The 26,642-nt window shown below is 41.1% G+C and overlaps 1 protein-coding gene across 1 annotated transcript in view; it reads right to left on the bottom strand.

Moving 5' to 3' along the window:
• Positions 1-26,642, bottom strand: part of abcc9 (ATP-binding cassette, sub-family C (CFTR/MRP), member 9) — a 268,703-nt gene that overhangs the window by 201,376 nt on the left and 40,685 nt on the right. Inside the window, 6 exon segments of the mRNA XM_034163302.1 lie at positions 149-257; positions 23,221-23,363; positions 23,516-23,556; positions 23,924-24,086; positions 24,208-24,342; positions 24,457-24,612. Of these exon segments, the coding sequence (XP_034019193.1) occupies positions 149-257; positions 23,221-23,363; positions 23,516-23,556; positions 23,924-24,086; positions 24,208-24,342; positions 24,457-24,612 (747 nt within the window).

The raw sequence follows: 26,642 nt of genomic DNA on the forward strand, positions 1-26,642 counted from the left end.
AAACACTCATGTTAATATTTAAAGTTGTCTGAACCAAACTGAAAAAATAAGGTCAATACTGTAAAAAAAGAAAAAAGCAGAAGTCTGGCCTAATTTGCTTTCAAACCTTCACAGTTCTATTGATTGATCATGTATCAGTAAGACTCACCATGCCAAGATGCTTCTTCCCAACCTCATAGGAAACAGAAATGTCTCCATTTCTCCAGCTATCGTCTCCAATTTCGTCACTCTGGAGAAACTCACCCAGCTTCTGAACACTGTAAGGACATACACATAGAGTATGCAGAGTCCTTGAATATGTTTGTGACAACACTGATACCAGAAATCTCCCAGGCGCTTAGAGTTTCTCTGCAGATCTATCAGGTTCCCTCCAGGTTTCTTTAATTAGATTCATCACAGGAGCCACATGCAGTTTGTGACGCATGCTTTTCTTCCTCGTTTAGTCACGCAAGGTAGTATCACAGGACTACAACACACGGTGCATCATCAAGAAGACTGTGATGTAATGTATATATAAAAAATCCATTTGGGTCCAGAACAAATCTAGACAGATTCAGGCCATTTAGAGAATTTGATCGCCATATGGTGCCAAGCAAATTCTAGGGCCATTGAATTTTGGTGAGAAAACAAAGTCAACAAACCAGAATATAAACTACTTTATAAGAATGCAACAGATCTTCTGTTCATGGGAAGTGTCAAGGTATCCACTGTGAAACAATGGTAACGCATCTGCATCAACATGTGAGTGGCCGTAGAAAAGTGTTTAGAATTGGCGTGCTGTAGTTTTGTCCTCCTTTTGATTTCATCATTAAAAGTGATTTAAAAATATTAACTGCTGCATATTTAGAGCAGTATGAAAGAAACTGTATACAAATAATTAATGTTCATGAGTTCAATGGTCCAAATAATTCATGAGGTGAAAGGGGCTGGACCGTACTATTCAGTGAGGTGAAGACGAGTTAAATGGTTTGTTCCAGCTTTCATCGAATTAAGTATTCGTCCATTGAAAGAATGTAAAAACATTCATTATTTGTTTTATATAACAGCTGACAGGATTTTCTACATATTAGCAATATGATTATCAAATATTAATGTCTTTACTTTGATTGTTAATGCCTTTACTTTGATGTACTGTCTTTGATCTTGTCTTTGATTCTGTTCTCTATTTTCATATATACATATATGCATGTGTGAGAGTTCATGTACCATTATTCTTTTAATTAATCACTCATTGTCAAAGCAACCATATACACTCAACTGTTCAAGTAATCATTAAAACTGCTCGCACGAGAGGGTGAACAGATGATCTTTGGCTTAGTGAATGTGCAGACTGTTTAGCTAAAGCTATGTTTTTGCTGAGCACAGATGTGCGTCTTTAATTAATGGTTCAGCCTTGAGGGAAGAGCGGTGTGACCAGCACACTGGTTCAGGGCTGGACATTGTTATGGGAAGTGTAGGAGACTGAAGGCTTAAAGCCATAACAGTATTCATATCAATGTGAGACCAGACTCTGTGTCTTTTCCTTCTTTGTGATATTGCCACTCCTATATGCTTGTATGTAACTTTTTGTCAATAAATAGGAGAAGCAAATGGGCGGGGCCCTTCAGAGCTGACGGGATGGTTGGTGATGAGGGTTAAGCTCGTTCTGCTCTCTCCTGATCAGGAAAAGAAATTCAGTGTCTCCTGCATGATTATTTCTGTGTGTTAACTGAGTTGTTCTATTCAGGTCCAACTCTGAACAACTCTGACATCTTGGTCCTTCAAGCCAGATGCCAATAGACCGGGACAGTCGTCTGCCTGTGATGGAGGACCCCCGTGGAGTCCATGGCCGCGGCACGGGAACCAGGTCCCGCACACCCTTTTCCGGGGAACGGGTCACCTCCCTAATGGGTCAACGCTTACCGGGGTGAAGGCATTCGAATACAGCAGCAGAGTCTGATCACGGGTGAGAACTGAATTTCTTTACGTGCACATGTGCGCATGTGGCCGGGACCACCGCGAGGGAAAAGCCCCGTAATGTCTTTCTTGGTTCGTCTCTTGGCTTAAACACTGTAAGGTGTGAGGCAAAAGCCTGGCTGCAAAGCGTTAAATTTTACTTTCTGGAAAAAAAAAAGGAAAATCAGGTGGCACAGTGGAGCCATGCGCTCGTGTTCGTGTTCCGTGCTCGTTCCATTCCCGCTGTGTCAGACACCTGATGTGGGCTGTCAGCTCCGTGTGGAGCCAACAGCGGTTTACTATTGGGGTTTACAATTGGGAAAACAAAAAGCAAGAGACAACTACAGAGACCCCTTTCGGGTCCGGAACAGCGCGTAAAAAAACTGTACAGTGTTAGGTCGGTGAAACCTTCGGTGGACGAGCAGTAAAATTCTGATATAAAAAACTAGCTGGAGCAGAAGCGTGATAACAGCGGAGATAAAATGTGATAACAGCTGAAGCACAGTGATGTGAATGTGTTTGTGTGAGTGTGCACAACTGAATCGCGGGGGCCTGTCACCAGTTTTAACCCACTGGCAGAAACAAAGCCCTGTCTGCAAAGTAGGTTGTAAGCGTTCTATACGCACCACACCTGTTTGTGAGCCTACAAGCCTGAAAAGAAGCCCTAAGCAAGGTCACCCACCTCTCAGAGGTCAAAGTGGTGACACTTTTCAGACTGATCAGTGACCAAACAGGGAAAAAAGAACAACAACCTGTTCGTTTAGAGCTCCCTATGAGATAACCCCACGAACAGCTAAAATGGGTAACTGCTGTTGTTCTCACAGCCAACATGACACACAGTCAAATGATGTTTGGTACATGGAGACAAAAGATCCAGCATCACCCGAACACTTAAAAATGTGGAGAGAGACAGTTAACTTCTTGGGAAAATTACAGTTAAACTCCACAACAAAGTCATTTGATACTATAAAAGAGAACACCAGTGATTTTACAAAAAGGCAAGAGAGATGTGGAGTGAAAAATACACCAGACCATGCTTTTGCACCAAACACAGCAGTTTTTAAACCTGCTGGAGCAGTCATAATGATGTGTGAGGAAGAAGTGTATTTTGTAGGAAAGAGCAAAGGTCAGCATCGCAGAGCGGCCAGAGGTAAAGCCTGTGAGCATGAGATAAAGAGGAATTTGACATGTTGGAAGTGTGGGAAGAAGGGACACTTTGCGCGTGAATGTACACATTCGCAAAGATAAGGAGTTCTCCGTTTTCAACATGAATTTTGTTTATGTACATATAAGGTTGCAGTTCTTTCTTTTTCTAAAAGATTATACTTGTTATCAATTTTTCCTTACTTTTATTCTGCTGTTGCTATATAGACAGATTATGTGTAATTATTGTGAATTGTTTTAGATAAAACTGTCAAGGTCACAGTTTGCTGGCGCTCCAACATTTTAAAGTGTGGAGTTAAGATACTGAGAAATAAGTGCTCATTAATCAATTTTGTACATGTATATGAGTGTGAGTTGGTGTCTAGGGTAAAAGACAGAGTATTTTGAGAAAGAATTCTGAAATAGATCTGTTGATGAAATAAAAGTTTTCAACTTGTTAAGATGATAACTCAAAGACAATAAATACTATCATCTTCCTACTTTCCATATTGAACGATCATATAACTGGGATGAAGTGGTTAAAATATGGTTGATTTTTGTACACTGGATAAAGTGTAAAAGTTGGTTAGTTTCACCGACTTAACAGATTTTAAGTAAAGCTAATCAAGATTATATTCCAGTAGAGTGATTAATGATTGGATTTATTGTTGTGTGGTATATTTTTGTGAATATTTTTGTGTGGTGTTGGTTTGAAATTTGTGTGGGTTGGTTCTTTTCTGTCTGGGGAAAAATAAAATTTAGATTGACATTGCAGTATTTGGCCAATCTTGCCTCAGTAATCATGAATGAGCTACTGTGGAACTGACCAATTAGATCAACAAGTTCCAGCGGGTATTCATCGTGTAAGCAATGAAGACTTTGGGTTATAAAACATTTCTATGAATCAATTCACCAGTATACATATTAAATACTGCTAAAAGATTGAAAAATTGTTGATTGACTGATCCACTAATTATTTTTGATGACATAACAGACAGAAGGGAGCAGTGGTTGTGGTAGCTTCTCTGAGGACTTAAAAAAAAGAAAAGAAAAAAAAACTGATTGTGAGACTGATTGCATACCCAGTTCTTGACCTCCAGACAGAAGGTTGGCGAAAGGAAAAAAGAAAGTCTCCTATCAGTTCACTGTAATTAATGGTTCCGTTGAGTTCTACGTGTCTACATGTGTGTACAATATGTTGCGTGTAATGTAACACAGGTCTTCTTTGGACCTGTGGACGGTTTGGGGTTTTTATTTGAGAAGAGTTGGGTTATTTTGCTTGTTTGTTGGAGCAGTCGTGGTATTCTGTTCCTGGTCTGGGGTGTTGGAGGAGGAGCGTGTATACACACAGCTGCTGAGGGAAGCTCTAAATGCTCACCTCCTCCTCTCCCTGCCGCTCCACACCCCCACAACTTGAGAAACTGAGAAACACTGCAGCGATGTTTTGTTGTGCTTTAACACATGAAACACAGGGGTTTTACATGTAATTGATACTAGTGTTTAAAAGTGTTTGTTACTGTTAAATTTAGAGAGATATTGTCTAGTTGATGTAATCAATTCCAGCTTTAATGTTGTTTTGCATTACGTTGCATTGACTTTACCAAATACATTCAGTGTTCTATTTTTTTTAAGCGTAGTCTGTTTTAGAAACAAAGTGTAATTTATCACTCCAGCCGAAGAGCAGAGTAGAAGGTTGTACAGTGTGTGAACAGCACTGAAAAAAAAAAACTCACGACAGAGAGACAGGGAGAGAAATATGAAATATCAACAGGTTGTTCAAAACACTGTTTTAGCTATGGAGAGCTTTGCTATCAGAGCAGGATGCAAACTACGCACCCTGCTGATGATTTTGACAATGCGCTCGGTGCATGGATCACTTCCTTCTTTATTGCTAGGATGGTACACTGTTTCCGGTTTCGGAAGTGTCGGTGTTATGGCTGAGCCCGTGAAGTTCACTCGGTGTCTCTTGGGTTTACCGAAGTTCACTGTTAATGATGTGCGTCGTATTGTCAGAGCATCAAGATTACAATTTGTTCATGTAAATGGGGAGTCTTCTTCACAGACTAAGGCTAATTATGTAGTTCCACAAGGTTCTGTGCTAGGACCAATTTTATTCACTTTATACATGCTTCCCTTAGGCAGTATTATTAGAAAGCATTGCTTAAATTTTCATTGTTATGCAGATGATACCCAGCTTTATCTATCCATGAAGCCAGAGGACACACACCAATTAGTTAAACTGCAGGATTGTCTTACAGACATAAAGACATGGATGACCTCTAATTTCCTGCTTTTAAACTCAGATAAAACTGAAGTTATTGTACTTGGCTCCACAAATCTTAGAAACATGGTGTCTAACCAGATCCTTACTCTGGATGGCATTACCCTGACCTCTAGTAATACTGTGAGAAATCTTGGAGTCATTTTTGATCAGGATATGTCGTTCAATGCGCATATTAAACAAATATGTAGGACTGCTTTTTTACATTTGCGCAATATCTCTAAAATTAAAAAGGTCTTGTCTCAGAGTGATGCTGAAAAACTAATTCATGCATTTATTTCCTCTAGGCTGGACTATTGTAATTCATTATTATCAGGCTCTCCTAAAAGTTCCCTGAAAAGCCTTCAGTTAATTCAAAATGCTGCAGCTAGAGTACTGACAGGGACTAGAAGGAGAGAGCATATTTCACCCATATTGGCCTCTCTTCATTGGCTTCCTGTTAATTCTAGAATAGAATTTAAAATTCTTCTTCTTACTTATAAGGTTTTGAATAATCAGGTCCCATCTTATCTTAGGGACCTCTTAGTACCATATCACCCCAATAGAGCACTTTGCGCTCTGACTGCAGGCTTACTTGTAGTTCCTAGGGTTTGTAAGAGTAGAATGGGAGGCAGAGCCTTCAGCTTTCAGGCTCCTCTCCTGTGGAACCAGCTCCCAATTCAGATCAGGGAGACAGACACCCTCTCTACTTTTAAGATTAGGCTTAAAACTTTCCTTTTTGCTAAAGCTTATAGTTAGGGCTGGATCAGATGACCCTGAACCATCCCTTAGTTATGCTGCTATAGACTTAGACTGCTGGGGGTTCCCATGATGCACTGAGTGTTTCTTTCTCTTTTTGCTCTGTATGCACCACTCTGCATTTAATCATTAGTGATTGATCTCTGCTCTCTTCCACAGCATGTCTTTTTCCTGGTTCTCTCCCTCAGCCCCAACCAGTCCCAGCAGAAGACTGCCCCTCCCTGAGCCTGGTTCTGCTGGAGGTTTCTTCCTGTTAAAAGGGAGTTTTTCCTTCCCACTGTCGCCAAGTGCTTGCTCACAGGGGGTCATTTTGACCGTTGGGGTTTTTCCGTAATTATTGTATGGCTTTTGCCTTCAATATAAAGCGCCTTGGGGCAACTGTTTGTTGTGATTTGTCGCTATATAAATAAAACTGATTTGATTTGATTTGAACAAGTACAATGCCGCAGAAAACTTGAAAAAGGTTTCAAGTTTTACGTTTCGTCCTACCTCTGCAATTTTGAAGGTAAGTCGCTGATGCTAATTGAAGTTAGCCTGAGGTGGGAGCTAGCACTTGACTTGTTTTTTGGTCACGAACCAAATATCCATCCTGTTTCAGGTTAACCATGTTTGTAGAAATGCCCATTTTTGTATATTTGTATATTTGATTGAAGTATCAGGCAAAAACAAGGCTAACCAGGTAATGGTGAGGGCCCACTGCTACAGGTCTATGAAGAAAACAGATGCGCCACATCAGCTAAGAGTAGGACTGGTTAAAATGGCACAAGTTCAGCGTTCAAAGTTCTGTTGAACATGTTCAAAAGTTCGTTCAACACAAGTTCTACCTTTTTACCTTTGCTCTTACTTCACATTAACAACTTTGTTAATCATAGGTAAAGATGTTGGTAGCCAGATGCAGGTGAGTAGCTGAGATGGAATCAGTAAGCAGGTGAGGCCATTTGGTCCATTTGGCAAAGCGGTAGAGAAATAATAAACAAATGGGAGGGATTTTTTACATTTCGAGCTATTAGCATCTACCTCTATGCCTCAAAAGCAGTCCACCTCAACTATTAACTATTGTTAAAAGCAGAAAACAGTCCACCTCAGCTATTCTTCAAACTGCATGTTCTAACTTCCTGTCACCTTAACTTGTAAACACATTTCCTACTGGATCAATGAATGTCTGATCTTTTCATGGCTCCAACTCTTATACTTAACACATTATGATGACACTCTTCACGAAGCAAAATCTGCACTGTTCTGTTTTGGAGGCACAAATAAATAAATAAATAAATAAAATAAAATGAAGCCTTATTTCACCTCTGTGTGTAAGTGTTTCATCTGGACTGAAAATTAAGTTCAGATTGAAAAATATGTTTGGGTCATAGACCTGGATATCTAACATGAGTTTGCTCAGTGAACTAGTAATGTGAAGAGTAATGAAGAACAGTATAAATGTTACATGAGACAACAGATGAGTGGCCTACACCAGGGCAGGTTTTGCTCCTATTGTCATTGCTGGAGACAGTCTTTTCAAGATAATCAATTTTGCCTCTGTGTTTTTCAGATGACATTGCGTGATTCAAATCCAGTTGTGCTGATCAACAGCAGCTGCTCCTGTGTGGCTGGTTGTGGGATCTGCAACCACTTAGTTGCATTGCTTTTCCAGACAGCCCATTATTCTGAATGTGGCCTGTCCGTCGTCCCTCCTGTCCTGTCGTGCACAGAGACAGAGCAGAAATGACACAAACCCAGAACAATGGTTTGTCTCACTTGAATTTTAATTGATCTTTATTTGTCACAGGTGTGACACATAGCACACACATCAGTAGACACCAAAGACAACAGTGACATTAGCATGCAGTCTTGCCGAGTCCCACACACACAAAAAAATCCACAGCAACAAACACACTCTTCACAGAAGTGCATCCTATAAATAAAATACGTGTTTACACCACAATTATTGCACCATTGCCCTGATATTGCACAGCCCTCTATCAAAGTTTGGATAAGTCATAAAATGCCTTTGACATTCACATTATCATGTTATGTTGCATTGTTGCCTTACTGCTTCATTGCCCTGTTAAAATACTGCACATCCCTGCAAGAATAAATGAATGAATAAATAAATACAATTTTATTAATTACTCAGCATCTAACACTTGTATCACTTTTTACAATCACTTTGACCACCATCCTTTAAATAAATAGGGGGTGAAGCCTGGACCTGTGGATGCAATGGTTGTCCTAAAGCCCAAACCAGGTGTTACTACAGCCAGTGGAATAAGGTATGTAGCAGCACATTTAATAGACAGACTACAGTGTTCAAAGACATGTTAATGACCGTGTGCTGTCATTTCAGATCAACACTTTACAAGGCCTACAGTGGTGTGCTTCCACACCCAGCTACCCTCAATCCTGGAACTGCTTATGCTGGAATGGAAGCAGAATCTCTGCACAATGAACATCTCAGCTGAAAAGCCACTTGTGGACTCCATCTTTGGGAAGGTGCAAGCTGGCAGCATTTTGTCCTATCAACAACCACCACCTCCATCCGACAGTGTTGTCATACATGGGGATGCACCCCCATTCCCGAGTGTGCCACTAGAGGGTTACCATCTAAGCCCAACTGAATGTTCATTTGTGCCAACACACCAAGAACAGCTACATCTGAACTCACTGTCTGTGACCTTGTCACAGTCACACCTCATTGAGGAGGCAACAAGATGCCAAAGTACTTCACCTGAGTGGCATTCACTTAGGAGAGAGAGAGTGACTGCCTCACATCTCAGAGAGGTGAGCTACGTTGGAGGTCCAGGAACTGCAGAAAGCCTGGCAGAAAGAATCATACGAGGAACATGACAAACTGCACAAATGAAGAGGGGACTGGAAATGGAAACGGGGGCTTTGAAGGATTATGCCGTTCTGAAAAACTTGAACTTAACAACCTAACCTATACTTACAGTTCGGTGCACGCCCTAAAAAGATTATTTTAATGTTAGAGAAAAGATTACAAGTGACTACAAAGATATGAACTATACATACAAGATACATTATCATCTGTCCAATTCTGAATTGAGATCAGCAATTGCTTGCCCAGGCTTTCACCAAGGGACCATTTTGATAATTAACCAAAATGCAGGCAACAGCAAAAAGTTGGTTTATGCTGCCAGTGACTGAAAGGGGGATCACTGTGCTGAATATTTTCTGTTCTTTGACCCTGCAAATTGCACGCTCAGCATGGACTCTCAGTCTTGCAATGGACTGCGTCTTTCTGATCTCTGGCCCAGACAGTTGAGCTCTCTTCGACAGAAATGAGGATATGTGGACTTTGCATGGAACACAGTCTTCCACAAGGAAACCCCTGTCCAACATGATGGCCATAGATGGCTTAAGAAGGGCCACGATGCCAGACTGCTTTAAGATCTCTTTATCACTGATAGCACCTTGATAAAGAGAAGACACAAAGGTCACTGCGCCATGAGGGGCTGTCCCAATCAACCCTTTGAATGTACAGTGTGATTTATAAGTGGAAAACACTTCACTCTGGAGGAGAAAGGAATCTGGGGTTTGGCATCGCAGTTGTGTGCAATCTAAACTTATTGAGTGTCAGCGTAGTCCTGAAACACATCTGGGAGGTGAGCTTTCACAGTGTCCTCATCGAGCCAAATATCCACAGCTCCCAATACATTATAAAGGAAGTTGGCCCAGGTGTTGATAATGCGACTTACAGTTGATCGATGAATTCTAAATCTGTGGCCTAAATCCTTTTGCATCAGTCCCAGTGACAGGTAGTTCATGAACAGGAAGAACTCATCAGTTGGTTGAAGAACCTGGAATTATATATGTATTTTATTAGCCTACTGCAAAAAATACAGTATAACTATCAAAGCTTTGTTGAAAACGATGACATAATATGCTTTGTAAAGAATACAAGGAACTTTATTTGTCACATTCATATAATTACTGGTGTAAGACATGCAGTGAAATTATTTGTACATTAATGGTGGGGGCAGAAGAGGTGTAGATACAGTTGGGGCCAAAAGTTTATATACCCTGGCAGAAGTTTAGTTTTTTGGCCATTTTTCAGAGAATATGAATGATAACACAAAAAACTTTTTTTCGCTCATGGTTAGTGGTTGGGTGAAGCCATTTATTGGCAAAAAACCAGTGTTTACTCTTTTCAAATCATAATGACAACAGAAACTACCCAAATTAACCTGATCAAAAGTTTACATCCCCCTGTTCTTAATACTGTGTGTTTAACATCACTGACAGCTTGGAGTCTTTTGTGGTGGTTGTGGACAAGGCTCTCTGATGGTGAAGCTGCCACTGAATATGTTTCAGACTTTATTTACATCAATTATGTGGAAATACAAACAATATGGCACTCTGTGGTAAATCTGCATGGACAGTTCTCAAAAACTGAGTGACTGTGCAAGAAGGAGAAGAGTGAGGAAAGCCACCAAGACACCCAGACAACCCAGGAGAATTTATGGGCTTACGTGGCTGTGATTGGAGAAATTGTGCACAGTGAAAGCTTTGCATTTTGCATCACTACTTTAGCTTCATAGTGGAGTAGAGCAGAGAAGGATTGTCTTTCACAGAACAGATCAAATCCAGACTTCCATCTCAGATGTACCTTCTGGCAAATTATAGCTAAACTTTCAGGTCTTCTTTTTAAGAAAATCCTCTTGGGGGCTGTGTCTAGGTTAGAGGGCTGTCTAATAAGTCACTGTGCTGTATGTGTGTGTGTGGGGGGGGGGGGGGGATGTGCTGTGTGTGTACTGTAAGTATGTTGAGGAGACTTACTATAGACAAGCAGTGTACTGTGTGCATGTGGGAGAGGTGGGTGCTGATCGATTAGGATAAGGGCAACAGGAAAACATTTACCGTTACACTGCCACAGTGAGGGACCAGATCAGTCTTTGCTGCATTCCGTGCTCTTGTAACCCGTACAATGTTGGCTGTGGCTGGCTCAATTTGCTTCCAAAAGCCCATGAGATGGGCATGACTTGCAAACCTGTTGAATATATTTAATGTATTGGTTATGTCCAAGGACACATGAGGATGTATCTGTAGAAAAAATAATAATTATTATTATTTTTTATTGCAGAATGGGCATTTGTATTGCTGTAATTGTGTTTGCTGCCATATCCAAGGTTAGGCTATAGGCCTATGACACATACAGAATACAATAGCATAGGAAAGCGATGGTTAGACCTCAATATTGGCATCTCTGATAATGACAAAACAACCGTAATAAATTATACAACTCTTGAATTTCCTATGGGATAAATAAAGTACTAACTTATCCTATCTTATCTAATCTTAGGGACATTTAAGAAATAGGCAATGGTCAGTACTTGGACCACACACACACACACACACACACACACACACACACACACACACACACACACACACACACACACACACACACACACACACACACACACACACACACACACACACACACACACAAATATTGTTTTAAGCCCTAGCCTATTGCTCTGTGGAGTCAGACATGGTGGATATTTTATTTACCTGGTATAGAATCGTATATCCTCATCAGAGGTAGAAAACCGCTCCAAACCAAACTTGCTGCTAATGGTTATCTCCTCAATTTATTTCCGGAGCCTTGATATCTTCTCGCGTAGCTCATCACTCTCATTGAGGGAGAGATCAAGCGCAGCAGGCTCTGAAGTGGTGGCGCAGTAGTCATGTCCATGGGGCCATGGGTCATCATCATCAGGTTCAGTCTGCATCTCTGTTGGGTCGGTGTTGAGTGGACGCTCTGTTCTTTCCCATACTCCAGGTCATGGCGTTGGGATAGTATAGTTATTCCAATGGAAAAGCAGAGGAACAGCTCCAGGTCGTAGTCGTCATCGTCCAGCAGAAGTGGGAGGCTCGATCAAATCAGCAGTGACAATGTGTCGCGAACACACTCGGGAACTACTTGTGATAATAAAATGGTCTCTCCTGATCTTAACAACCCACTGTCTCTGCAATTCCGAGTCCTTTGGAAAATTTTGGAAACTCGGTAGAGAATTGCACCTACTTGATGCTGTGCAGAATGGCACACAGCAGTGGTGATTAGCCCGACTATCTGTGCGTTGCTGAAATGATAACTTTGTCCGTTTACACGTCATGTTTGCCTAGAACATGTAAACAGAAAACATGACATGTAAATGTAGGCAGAAGCAGAAGTACAAGTACGCGGCTAACGAGCACCAAAGTGCCGGCTTTCTTGCTAAGGCTACCGGCACCGGATGTTTACAACCATCCTGACATCTCAGCGGAAGTTACATCACGTTCCGGCGTGCACACAGCCCATTATTGCTGTGATTGTGGCATTTACTGTGTGGTGGTATGAAAAAAATATATGAACCATGTTACAATTCAGACCAGAAGAAAGTGATACCTTTATTCAAATCTGGTGACAAGCATCTTTACTAACTATAGGCCTGTGTCTTTCTAGTGTCACAATTTTCAAGGATATTGGAAAAACTTTACAATAACAGATTGGATAAATTTATTGAACAACACAACTTGCTTAATGGCAAATGGTAAATGGACTGCATTTATATAGCACTTTTCCGCTCAAAGCACTTTACAATTATGCCTCACATTCACCCCGATGTCAGGGTGCTGCCATACAAGGCACTCACTACACACCAGGAGCAATAGGGGATTAAAGGCCTTGCCCAAGGGCCCTTAGTGATTTTCCATTGACATTCAAAATCTGACAATATTGAGGAGCACTGTGAGTACAGACTTTATTACGATCGGTAACGGACCTCATGGCTCTTCTTCGGATCGTGGTATCACATCCTGCTACAACTGCTCACCCCAGTGTTGTTTTTCTGGACTTACTACATGTTATGATTTGTTGTATGATTCCTCTTGCTTGATCAATGGCTCAACAGATGATTTCCACCACAGTTGATGGCTTATTGCTGGACCGTTACTATGTTGCGTTATTGCTATCGGATGCTGAATTATGTCACCCCTAAAATAGATTCTTGTCATTTGATATTTTATTAGTTTATAAACAACAGAAAAGGGACTTACATTTTGGTGTTCCTCACTGGTGCTTAATAATCCAACACAAACTTTAAATTAAATAAGTCCAAAAATTTTTCTCAGCAGTCCGTGATGCCGTGCACTGACTTTGTGTACAGACTGCTGTCTGCTTTCCTCATTCCAGTAAAAAATAGTGTCAGAAATTTATCCAGCTTTTCATCCTAACAGCTCGTCATGCCTCCAGACGGCTTACAGTGTGGTGGATTTGTTTTTTGTGTGTGTGTGTGTGTGTGTGTGTGTGCGTGTGTTAAAAGAATAAGCAGCATTAATTAGCTCCTTCAAATAGTCCGCGAGCTAAACAAACTCCGTCATGTTTAGCTAAATGCCGCCGCTGATAGTGTGAGCATGTGCAGTGGTCATGGCATGCAATAGCACATTTCATATAGCACCAAAATTACACACTAAAAAGAACTATTGCACCGTCAATGAAACACAAGGGCAAATGGTATGAATAATCAATGTCACATTACAACCCACCAATCAATTGACAAGGATCCACTCAGCCGTTATATAAAGATGCTTATTATCTTTTATGGAATAAGGGCCGATTTATTATTGCAGGTAATTATACACTAATGAACACATGCTTATGAATAGGGATGGGTATTGATAAGATTTTAATCGATATCGATGCCATTATTGGTTCCGCTTATTGATCCGATTCTTTATCGATTCTCTTATCGATACCTCTTGTGAATTTTCTGTGTACTAAAAGTAGGCTTTACAGGTTTTCTATGTAACAACATTTTATTCAGTCTTAAAGTCAATAAATATGAAATTGGTCACTGAATCCTTGATCTCTTGACAGAAATAGGAATAAACTAAGACTGCAAGCAATCATATACGGGCCCTCGTGTCCGCGCCGCCTCCCCAGGCGGGTACGATTTCTGTTCAGGGGCCGACCCACTTCACACAGTTCAAGTTTCAAGCAAATCAGACAATGCATGAAGGAGTTATGACAAATTGATGGTTCATCCACTAGGGGGTGTTCAGAGCAGAAACAGGGGCCAGGTGTGTACAGGGTACTCATCACACATGTGCAGTTTCATGTCAATCAGGCAAAGCATGAAGGAGTTATCATGATGTCATATTCCATGGCGAAGAGGCAAAATGGTGGCACCACAGCGGCCACACCCTTCGACACAGAAAAAAAAAAACTTTTATAACTTTTGATCAGTATAGTCTCTGGATGATCTGAAAGAAATCTGAAGTGCATTGGACAAAATCCCTAGTTTTGACAAAAGCATTTCCTTTCAGATATTAATGACACAAATGTATCTCTTTAGACCTGAGCACTTGCAGCTGGCTTCACTGCACGCCAGGTTGTAATTCATAAAAATCAAAGGACGTATCATTTTGGGGAACAAAGCGGGTTTGGTCAGTTGTAGATTATTGTTTGTAACATAACATTTGGAAAGAGGTGCCATTTGATTTAAAATGGCAATTCGCTATTCAGTTGAATACACCACAAAGACAATATTTAATGTTCAAACTGACAGACTTTTTGTTTTTGTGCAAATATTTGCTCATTTTGAAATGGATGTCTGCAACCCATTTCAAAAAAGCTGGGACAGGGGCAACAAAAGACTGGGAAAGTTGACGAATGCTCAAAGAACACCTGTTCCACAGGTGAACAGGTTAATTGGAAACAGGTGAGTGTCATGACTGGGTACAAAAGGAGCATCCCCCAAAGGCTCAGCTGTTCACAAGCAAAGATGGGACAAGGTTCACCACTTTGTGAACAATTGCGTGAAAAAAATAGTCCAACAGTTTAAGGACAATGTTTCTCAATGTTCAATTGCAAGGAATTTAGGGATTCCATCATCTACAGTCCATAATGTAATCAGAAGATTCAGAGAATCTGGAGAACTTTCAACACATAAGTGGCAAGGCCGAAAACCAACACTGAATGCCTGTGACCTTCGATCCCTCAGGCGGCACTGCATTAAAAACCGACATCATTGTGTAAAGGATCTTACCGCGTGGCCTCAGGAACACTTCAGAAAACCATTGTCAGTTAACACAGTTCATCACTACATCTACAAGTGCAAGTTAAAACTCTACCATGCAAAGCAAAAGCAAAACATCAACAACATCCAGAAACGCCGCCGCCTTCTCTGGGCCCAAGCTAATTTGAAATGGACAGACGCAAAGTGGAAAAGTGTGCTGTGGTCTGATGAGTCCACATTTCAAATTGTTTTTGGAAATCATGGATGTCGTGTCCTCAGGACAAAAGAGGAAAAAGACCATCCAGATTGCTACGAGCGCAAAGTTCAAAAGCCAGCATCTGTGATGGTATGGGGGTGTGTTAGTGCCCATGGCATGGACAACTTACACATCTGTGATGGTATGGGGGTGTGTTAGTGCCCATGGCATGAACACGGAGATCTCAAACTGTTGAACAACTGAAGTCGTACATCAAACAAGAATGGGAAAGAATTCCACCTACAAAGCTTCAACAATTAGTGTCCTCAGTTCCCAAATGCTTATTGAGTGTTGTTAGAAGGAAAGGTGATGTAACACAGTGGTAAACATACCACTGTCCCAGCTTTTTTGAAACGTGTTGCAGGCATTCATTTCAAAATGAGCAAATATTTGCACAAAAACAATAAGGTTTAGCAGTTTTAACATTAAATATCTTGTCTTTGTGGTGTATTCAACTGAATATAGGTTGAAGAGGATTTGAAAATTACTGTATTGTTTTTATTTACATTTTGGGTTTTTATATATATATATATATATATATGTGTATATGTATGCCCATCCAGTCTACATGTGTTTTGTGGACTACATATAGTTGAGGATTTGCATAAAAAAAAAAAAAGATCAGTTTAAGGTTTTGTTGAATCCATAATTTGAATATGCCACACTGCCATGAGACAAATTATGTCTATTATTTTCTGATGTTTTACATACAAGGATATTGTTTAATGAAAAATAAAGAACAGAGGAGAAGGAGGTTCTTCAGTTTGGTGGGATCAGGGTCTCTTCAGTGCTTTTTGCAGATGATGTGGTCCTGTTGGCTTCATCGGCCGGTGACCTCCAACATTCACTGAATCAGTTCACAGCCGAGTGTGAAGCGGCTGGCATAAGGATCAGCACCTCTAAATCTGAGGCCATGGTTCTCAGCTGGAAACCAAAGGATTGCCTACTCCAGGTAGGGAATGCGGTCTTGCCCCAAGTGAAAGAGTTCAAGTACCTCGGGGTCTTGTTCACAAGTTAGGGGACAATGGAGTGTGAGATTGGCCGGAGAATTGGTGCAGCAGAAGTGGTATTGCATTCTCTCTACCGTACTGTTGTCATGAAAAGGGAGCTGAGCCAAAAGGCGAAGCTCGCAATCTACTGGTCAATCTTCATTCCTACTCTCAGTTATGGTCATGAGGGTTGGGCCATGACCAGTGGGAGGCACAGCTAACCAAAACTTAGCTTTAATAACCGCTAACTGAAACGTTAACTTTTATAATGCTAAACTGATAGACCGCAAAAATGTTTAGCGGAAGTTACAGCTAACTGGTAACTTTTAATACTGTCGGCTACTGACAAGTCAGTTTCAAGTTTAAGCAGCGCCGTGGCTTCTGAGTAAAATCAAAAGCAATCACAAACCCAAAAAGTAACAAGGAGCCACAGCTTGTCTTACATAGTCAGACGGCTGTGAGCTCAGTCCTTCAGCAGAATCGAGTAGAGCGGGCTGGGTGCTGTTGCCCAAAGAGGGGGGGGAGAAAGTAATTTATTTCAACATGCAAAAAGACAGACAGTGTGGGGGAGACATTAAGCGCTACACACGTTTCACTTATGGTTTTACTCAAACAACTAATTCCGGACAGTTTGCTGATATTAATAGTAACTGTCATTTTTACAGAGAAAAAATATCACACATATGACATATCTTTTAAAGGAATGAGTCAAATTCTGAAGGTTTGAGCTTTAACAGACACACTTGCCAAAAGGCATTATGGGAAAAGTGAATCTCTTTCACTTGTTGGTTTATTTGTAAAAACCAATACACAAGTTACTGTAACGTGCGCTGCTTTTTACAAATAAATGAGTATTTGTAAATATGTTATTTTTACATCTGTAAAAAAAAGGGCATTTATGTTCGATGTATTTTGACGGCGGGGGGGGGGGAGTGATCGAAAGAGACATTTGAATTTCCCATAATGCCTTTTGGCAAGTGTGTCTGTTAAAGCTCAAACCTTTCAAATATATATATACAACCCCTGGCAATAATTATGGAATCGCCGGCCTTGGAGGGTGTTCATTCAGTTGTTTAATTTTGTAGAAAAAAAGCAGATCACAGACATGACACAAAACTAAAGTCATTTCAAATGGCAACTTTCTGGCTTTAAGAAACACTATAAGAAATCAGGAAAAATAATTGTGGCAGTCAGTAACGGTTACTTTTTTAGACCAAGCAGAGGGAAAAAAAATATGGAATCACTCAATTCTGAGGAATAAATTATGGAATCACCCTGTAAATTTTCATCCCCAAAACTAACACCTGCATCAAATCAGATCTGCTTGTTAGTCTGCATCTAAAAAGGAGTGATCACACCTTGGAGAGCTGTTGCACCAAGTGGACTGACATGAATCATGGCTCTAACACGAGAGATGTCAATTGAAACAAAGGAGAGGATTATCAAACTCTTAAAAGAGGGTAAATCATCACACAATGTTGCAAAAGATGTTGGTTGTTCACAGTCAGCTGTGTCTAAACTCTGGACCAAATACAAACAACATGGGAAGGTTGTTAAGGCAAACATACTGGTAGACCAAGGAAGACATCAAAGCGTCAAGACAGAAAACTTAAAGCAATATGTCTCAAAAATCGAAAATGCACAACAAAACAAATGAGGAAGGAATGGGAGGAAACTGGATTCAACGTCTGTGACCAAACTGTAAGAAACCGCCTAAAGGAAATGAGATTTACATACACAAAAGCTAAACGAAAGCCATCATTAACACCTAAACAGAAAAAAACAAGGTTACAATGGGCTAAGGAAAAGCAATCGTGGACTGTGGATGACTGGATGAAAGTCATATTCAGTGATGAATCTCGAATCTGCATTGGGCAAGGTGATGATGCTGGAACTTTTGTTTGGTGCCGTTCCAATGAGATTTATAAAGATGACTGCCTGAAGAGAACATGTAAATTTCCACAGTCATTGATGATATGGGGCTGCATGTCAGGTAAAGGCACTGGGGAGATGGCTGTCATTACATCATCAATAAATGCACAAGTTTACATTGATATTTTGGACACTTTTCTTATCACATCAATTGAAAGGATGTTTGGGGATGATGAAATCATTTTTCAAGATGATAATGCATCTTGCCATAGAGCAAAAACTGTGAAAACATTCCTTGCAAAAAGACACATAGGGTCAATGTCATGGCCTGCAAATAGTCCGGATTAATCCAATTGAAAATCTTTGGTGGAAGTTGAAGAAAATGGTCCATGACAAGGCTCCAACCTGCAAAGCTGATCTGGCAACAGCAATCAGAGAAAGTTGGAGCCAGATTGATGAAGAGTACTGTTTGTCTCTCATTAAGTCCATGCCTCAGAGACTGCAAGCTGTTATAAAAGCCAGAGGTGGTGCAACAAAATACTAGTGATGTGTTGGAGCGTTCTTTTGTTTTTCATGATTCCATAATTTTTTCCTCAGAATTGAGTGATTCCATATTTTTTTTCCCTCTGCTTGGTCTAAAAAAGTAACCGTTACTGACTGCCACAATTATTTTTCCTGATTTCTTATAGTGTTTCTTAAAGCCAGAAAGTTGCCATTTGAAATGACTTTAGTTTTGTGTCATGTCTGTGATCTGCTTTTTTTCTACAAAATTAAACAACTGAATGAACATCCTCCGAGGCCGGTGATTCCATCATTTTCTATATTCTATTTCTATATTTTATATATATATATATATATATATATATATATATATATATATATATATATATATATATATATATATATATATATATATATACGAGGTCTCTTAGATAATAAACCGACCCTTTTATTTTTTTTTTAACTATATGGATTTGAATGACGTGCGATTACACCAATCATGCTTGAACCCTCGTGCGCATGCGTGAGTTTTTTCACGCGTGTCGGTGACGTCATTTCCCTGTGGGCAGGCCTTGAGTGAGATGTGGTCCCGCCCTCTCGGCTGAATTCCTTTGTTTCACACGCTGCTCGAGACGGCGCGCGTTGCTTTATCAAATTTTTTTCTGGACCTGTGAGGAATATCCGAGTGGACACTATTCGAGAAATTAAGATGGTTTTCTGTGAAAAGTTTAACGGCTGATGAGAGATTATGGGGTGTTTCTGTCGGTGTAAGGACTTCGCACGGAGCGGGACGTCCTGCAGCGCTTCCAGGCGCTGTCGTCGGCCTGTTTCGATCTTAAAACATCCTAATTTAAGGCTTAATTCACCCAGGACATCGTGAGAGAACAGAGAAGATTCAGAAGAGGCCGGCATGAGGAATTTATGCGGACATTCCACTGTTTAAGGACATTTTTTTAATGAAAGACGTACGCGCAAATTCGCCGAGTCGTTTCCGTGATGACTCGGCAAATCTGTGTGCGCCGCGACAGGAAAAACACCTCCGTGTTGAAAACCATTTGTAGAATTCAGGCGGCTTTTAATGGCTTTCAACAAGTGAGTAACTGAGAAATTGTTTAACAGCTTGGGCATGTTCCAACTTGCCCGTTAAGATTTCCAACGGAGGTGTTTTTCCTGCCGCGACCCCCCGCGGTCGGGTCCAGCCCGACATGCGACTCTGCCCGCACGTTCTTTCATTACAAAATGACCATTAACAATGGAATGTCCGAATAAACTCCTCATGCCGACTTCTTCTGAAAGTTCTCTGTTCTCTGACGACTTACTGCGTCAACAGAGCCTGAAATGTGGAAGTTTTCAACTTGAAACGGCGAGACGCTGCCGCCTCGAAGCGCAGATTGCCGTCAGGCGCCGTGGACCGTCCTTAAAGCGACACTACCAGACCAAAATCTCTCATCAGCCGTTAAAATTTTTACCAAAAACCAGCTGAATTTATTGAATGGTGTCCACTCAGTTTTTTATCAAACAAAGCAACAGTCTCTGAGCCATTCCTAAACAATGAAAAAAATCGACGAGCGGGTGGACGACTCCTCACTCAAAGACTGCCCACAGGCGAATGACGTAACCGACAGGCGTGAAAAAACTCTCGCATGCCCACGAGGGTTCAAGCATGTCTGATGTAATCACACGTGATTCAAATCCATATGGTTTTTGAAAAATAATAAGGTCGGATACTTTTCTAATAGACCTCGTATATATATATATATATATATATATATATATATATATATATATATATATATATACACGAGGGCTGTCCGTAAAGTATAGGTCCTTTTTATTTTTTTCAAAAACTATATGGATTTCATTCATATGTTTTTACGTCAGACATGCTTGCACCCTCGTGCGCATGCGTGAGTTTTTCCATGCCTGTCGGTGACGTCATTCGCCTGTGAGCACTCCTTGTGGGAGGAGTCGTCCAGCCCCTCGTCGGAATTCCTTTGTCTGAGAAGTTGCTGAGAGACTGGCGCTTTGTTTGATCAAAATTTTTTCTAAACCTGTGAGACACATCGAAGTGGACACGGTTCGAAAAATTAAGCTGAGATTTTGAGGTGATTCTGTCGCTTTAAGGACTTTTCACGGTGCGAGACGTCGCGCTGCGCTCTCAGGCAGCGTCATCAGCCTGTTTCAAGCTTAAAACCTCCACATTTCAGGCTCTACTGATCCAGGACGTCGTGAGAGAACAGAGAAGTTTCAGAAGAAGTCGGTTTCAGCATTTTATCCGGATATTCCACTGTTAAAGGAGATTTTTTTAATGAAAGACGTGCGGACGGGTCCGTGCGTCGGGACGCAGCCGACGCAGCGCGGCGGCACAGGAAAAACACCTCCGTGTTGATAACCATTTGTAAAATCCAGGCGGCTTTTGATGGCTTTCAGTGGAGTGAGTATATGAGAAATTGTTTATCAGCTGGACATGTTCCAACTTGTCCTCAAGGCTTCCAACAGAGGTGTTTTTCCTGTGGCGGAGCGTCGCGGTGGCTGCGAGCCGACGCTGCAATCCGCCTGCACGTCTTTCATTAAAAAAATCTCCTTTAACAGTGGAATATCCGGATAAAATGCTGAAACCGACTTCTTCTGAAACTTCTCTGTTCTCTCACGACGTCCTGGATCAATAAAGCCTGAAATGTGGAGGTTTTAAGCTTGAAACAGGCTGATGACGCTGCCTGAGAGCGCTGAGCGATGTCTCGCACCGTGAAAAGTCCTTAAAGCGACAGAATCACCTCAAAATCTCTCATCAGCTGTTAAAATTTTCACTGAAGACCAGCTTAATTTTTCGAACCATGTCCACTTCGATGTGTCTCACAGGTTTAGAAAAAATTTTGATCAAACAAAGCGCCAGTCTCTCAGCAACTTCTCAGACAAAGGAATTCCGACTAGGGGCTGGACGACTCCTCCCACAAGGAGTGCTCACAGGCGAATAACGTCACCGACAGGCGTGGAAAAACTCACGCATGCGCACGAGGGTTCAAGCATGTCTGACGTAAAAACATATGAATGAAATCCATATAGTTTTAGAAAAAAATAAAAAAGGACCTATACTTTACGGACAGCCCTCGTATATATATAAAGTAACTGTCATTTTTACAAATTGCCCAGAACTAGTTGTTTGAGTAAAACCATAAGTGAAAAGTGTGTTGCGCTTCATGTCTCCTCCACACTGTCTGTCTTTTTGCATGTTGAAAGTAAGTGACTTTTTTTGCTTCCACTGGGGCAATAGCAGCCAGTTCACTTTGCTCTCTTCTGACTGAGCTCACAACCATCTTGACTATTGCAAAACATTCAAAAGGTAAGTACTAAAATATATGATTGACTGTTAAATTTGATTCATTATGCCAGCAAAAAAAAGTTAGCAGGCTGAAAGTTAGCAGAGCTAAATTTAGCAGAAGTTAAGTGGTCCACTGATGGTTTCAAAATTGGCTGAAAAGCTAATCTGCTAACAAAAAAGTTAGCTTCACTAATTAGCAGAACTGCCCACCACTGGTCATGACCGAAAGAACGAGATTGCGGGTACAAGTGGCTGACATGGGCTTCCTTAGGAGGGTGGCTGGTGTCTCCCTTAGCGATAAGGTGAGAAGTTCAGTCATCCATGGGGAGCTCAGAGGATAGCTGCTGCTCCTTCATGTTGAAAGGAGCCAGCTAAGGTGGTTTGGGCATCTGGTAAGGATGCACCCTGGGCATCTCCCTAGGGAGGTGTTCCAGGCACGTCCATCTGGGAGGAGACCCGGAGAAGACCCAGGACTAGGTGGAGAGATTATATCTCCACACTGGCCTGGGAACACTGCGGGATCCAACAGTTAGAGGTGGTCAATGCTGTTGCCCCCGCAACCCGATCCGGGATAAGCTGTTGAAGATGAGTGAGTGATTTTATACAATATATATATATATATATATATATATATATATATATATATATATATATATATATATATATATATATATATATATATATATATATAGTTGAGGATTTGCATTTAAAAAAATCAGTTTAAGGTTTTGTTGAATCCATAATTTGAATATGCCACACCGCCATGAGACAAATTATGTCTATTATTTTCTGATGTTTTACATACCAGGATATTGTTTAATTAAAAAAAAAAGAACAGAATAAATAAATAAATATCAACATGTTTACTTTTGCCCACATACTATTTTTAAGACATTTATTTCCAAATACTCCGCATAATTTCTTGGAAATTAAGTTCTTCACAATGTCATCAATATGTCTTCAAAATGTAATACCAATAGGATGACATCATTAGGGGGCACTGTAGCCTATGTCAGCATACACTGGATGAGAAGAAGGGTATAACCTGGAGAGACTGCCAAGCCAATGCAGGGCTTCGATAGAAAGATGACGAAAAATAACCCCATATAAATCTGAGACTTTCATTTGAGCAATAAAGCAGATTTTAGAGAAACATTTGTTCACATGCCCACCTGACAAGAGCTTTGACTGCAAATCTGACGACGGTGGAGAGTAGGAAGAGAGGCGTGACCAGGATATGGAAAAGCGCCAGCGCTGCAAAGGCCTCAGAGGGACTTGGACCACTCTTACTGAGGAAGTGATGTGTCACGAATGTCTAAAAAAGCAACATAAATGCAAAACTAACCATCATTCATACTGATCATCTTCTGCTTGCTTACACAGCTTATATCAAAGAGAAGAATTCAATCCCAAAGGAAGAAGTTACAGCTACTTGCAAAACTACATCTGTCCCACTCTGAGACTCACCGCAAGTACTGCAGCAATCGGAATAGCAGCATTCATAAAAACTGCAAAGAAAATAAAACAGAGTTTTCACTACAACTTTTTTTAAAGCAACAAATTTCAGTATTTTAATAAATAATAGTAATAAAATCCTGCAGCTTACCTCAATTTATTTTAATGAAGTCATATTACACAACTTTAAGAAAGCTAATATTGGCCAAGTTTATTCAAAATAAATATTAAAGTTTGCAGCCAGAATAACTCAGACAATGAGGTGAAGCATGCATTAAAACACACACACACACACACACACACACACACACACACACACACACACACACACACACACACACACACACACACATCTCAGTGGGCATGTGAGGCACAACAAAAAAGTATTATTTGAATTTAAAGATGTATAAATTATCTTACTGGACATTGAAGTGTAGAAAGCAAAGGTCCTGAGGCTGGTGAGTTCTTTGCCTCTGGTCTCCTCCACACTGTCACAGAAGATGTTCTCCCAGGCATACAGCTTCAGCAACTTTATACCCTTTAAGATTTCCGTGGTTTTCTTCAGGCGGTCTGTGGAATATTCCTAACAGACACCATGCACAGTTCAATTTGTCAAATTAGTGTCAAAAATAAAAAAAACTGACACAACCGACACATTCTTCAGAAAACATTCAGTAGACCAAAGGATAATGTATGCTGCTTACTAATGTGCTTTTCTGAGTGTCAGCCAATTTAGTCGCAATATGGTACTGAACAGGAGCCAGAAGAACTATGACAGAAGCTCCGACCAAAGCACTCCAACCCAACAGATAGTACAGCAAGATCACACCCATCACAATCTGCAAATAAAAAATTTAAAACAACAACAAAAGAATGGATTATTTTCAAAAAGAAAGAGGGAATTCTGGTCCAGATTTAAGCAACTTATCGAGTGGTGGTCCACTACTTCCTACCTGAACAGGCATGGCCCACAGGTTCGGGCAAAGAAAGAGGAACCACATTAGCTGGTTGGTCTCCATAGCAACCAGGTTGTTGATCTGTCCCAGGGTCATCTCACCCATCGACATATTGGAGGTCGACAAGCGAAGGATTTTGTTGTAAATCATTGCCTAGTTAAAGAAAGAGAAAGTAAATTAAGTCGTTTTGAAATTAGCTTTAATCGACCCACTGTGAGTAAAGTGATATGAAGACAGTATTAAGGGTCAAAATGAACACAGATATTCATTGTTCTTTATACCATGGTCAGTGAGAATTCCATGTCTAACTGGCGTGCCTTATTTTCGTGTATACGCACACGTAGTTCTGGGAGTTAAGTCACTGTTATAATCACTCCACTCTGGTTGTCACCATAGTAACGCGCAAATCAGTTGCCGCAGATCAGCTGTGTTTTGACAGGTGAATGACAGAAATGTGATAAAACATGGATTTCCAAGTGAATTTTAATATTTTTGGCCAAAATAAAATGTTTGAGGAATGGAAAGAAGAGGAGAGCAAACGAGAAGAACAGCAAAAGCAATGGCGTAAAGATTTAACATCGGATGAACTGGACAAGATTGAAGATGGGAAAGAAGAAGAGAACGGTTCTATCTTCACGGGCTGCCGAGCGCTCCGCATCAAAACAGCGACCGTAGTCTCTGGACCTGTTGCCAGAGTTTGCCACAGCTCCACACAGCAGAGAGGGGGGCGATGTGAGGGTCCCGCTGCGGCGCGAGCCCGCAGACACGGTAAGTGCATCGGAGACAAAACATAAAATAGTCCCAATTACTCACACATTTTTATCAAGTTCTGTTAACTTAAATAAATCTTTGTGTGTTAGCTCACTGTGTGGGACCGTGGTATAAGTGGATTAAACAACGAGAAGCCGTGCATTATAAGGTTTGAATGCACTTTGCAGAGTAACACCACTCCTCTTCGCGTCGTCGTGTTTTAGACTCCGCGTCGTGCATTCAAACCGTATAATGCATGGCTTCGAGTTCTCAACAAAAATATAAACGCAACACTTTTGGTTTTGCTCCCATTTTGTATGAGATGAACTCAAAGATCTAAAACTTTTTCCACATACACAATATCACCATTTCCCTCAAATATTGTTCGGCATACTCACCGGACATGTCACCCATTGAGCATGTTTGGGATGCTCTGGACCGGCGTATACGACAGCGTGTACCAGTTCCTGCCAATATCCAGCAACTTTGCACAGCCATTGAAGAGGAGTGGACCAACATTCCACAGGCCAAAATTGACAACCTGATCAACTCTATGGGAAGGAGATGTGTTGCACTGCATGAGGCAAATGGTGGTCACACCAGATACTGACTGGTATCCCCCCCCCCCCCCCCCAATAAAACAAAACTGCACCTTTTAGAGTGGCCTTTTATTGTGGGCAGTCTAAGGCACACCTGTGCACTAATCATGGTGTCTAATCAGCATCTTGATATGGCACACCTGTGAGGTGGGATGGATTATCTCAGCAAAGGAGAAGTGCTCACTATCACAGATTTAGACTGGTTTGTGAACAATATTTGAGGGAAATGGTGATATTGTGTATGTGGAAAAGGTTTTAGATCTTTCAGTTCATCTCATACGAAATGGGAGCAAAACCAAAAGTGTTGCGTTTATATTTTTGTTGAGTATATATCATCATGGCTTGGCTTCGCGAATGAAGATCACGAAAGCTGTCCATGTTGTCGTCCGCAGGCACGGTCGTGGCTGAGCAGTCCGATGTGGGAAAGGGAGATCTGCGCGCAGTGTCTGCAGGTGAAGATTACATCCAGTGTAGCAGCAGAGGTGGTGTGGTCCTTCCTTTTCTGACACTTGATCTTGAGTGCATGCCTCCTGTCCTCTTCAAAATTCATTAACAGCTTGGTGGATCGTGTGACACCAGGCACAATGGTCTGCAGCCAGGTCTGACCAACACTGGTGGTCAACATGGCATGCGGTGAGGGACTTCTTGAGGCAGTCCTTGTGTTGTTTCTTGGGGGCACCTCTCTCTCTATGGCCGGTGAAGAGTTCGCCATACAGTACAATCTTCGGTAGGCAATGGTCCTCCATTCTGGAGACATGACCTGCCCATCGGAGCTGATATTTCAGTAGCATTGCTTCGATGCTGGGGATCTCAGCCTGCTCCAGAACTTCAACA

Source organism: Thalassophryne amazonica, chromosome 22, assembly GCF_902500255.1.
Source record: "Thalassophryne amazonica chromosome 22, fThaAma1.1, whole genome shotgun sequence".
Classification (NCBI taxonomy): Eukaryota; Metazoa; Chordata; class Actinopteri; order Batrachoidiformes; family Batrachoididae; genus Thalassophryne; species Thalassophryne amazonica.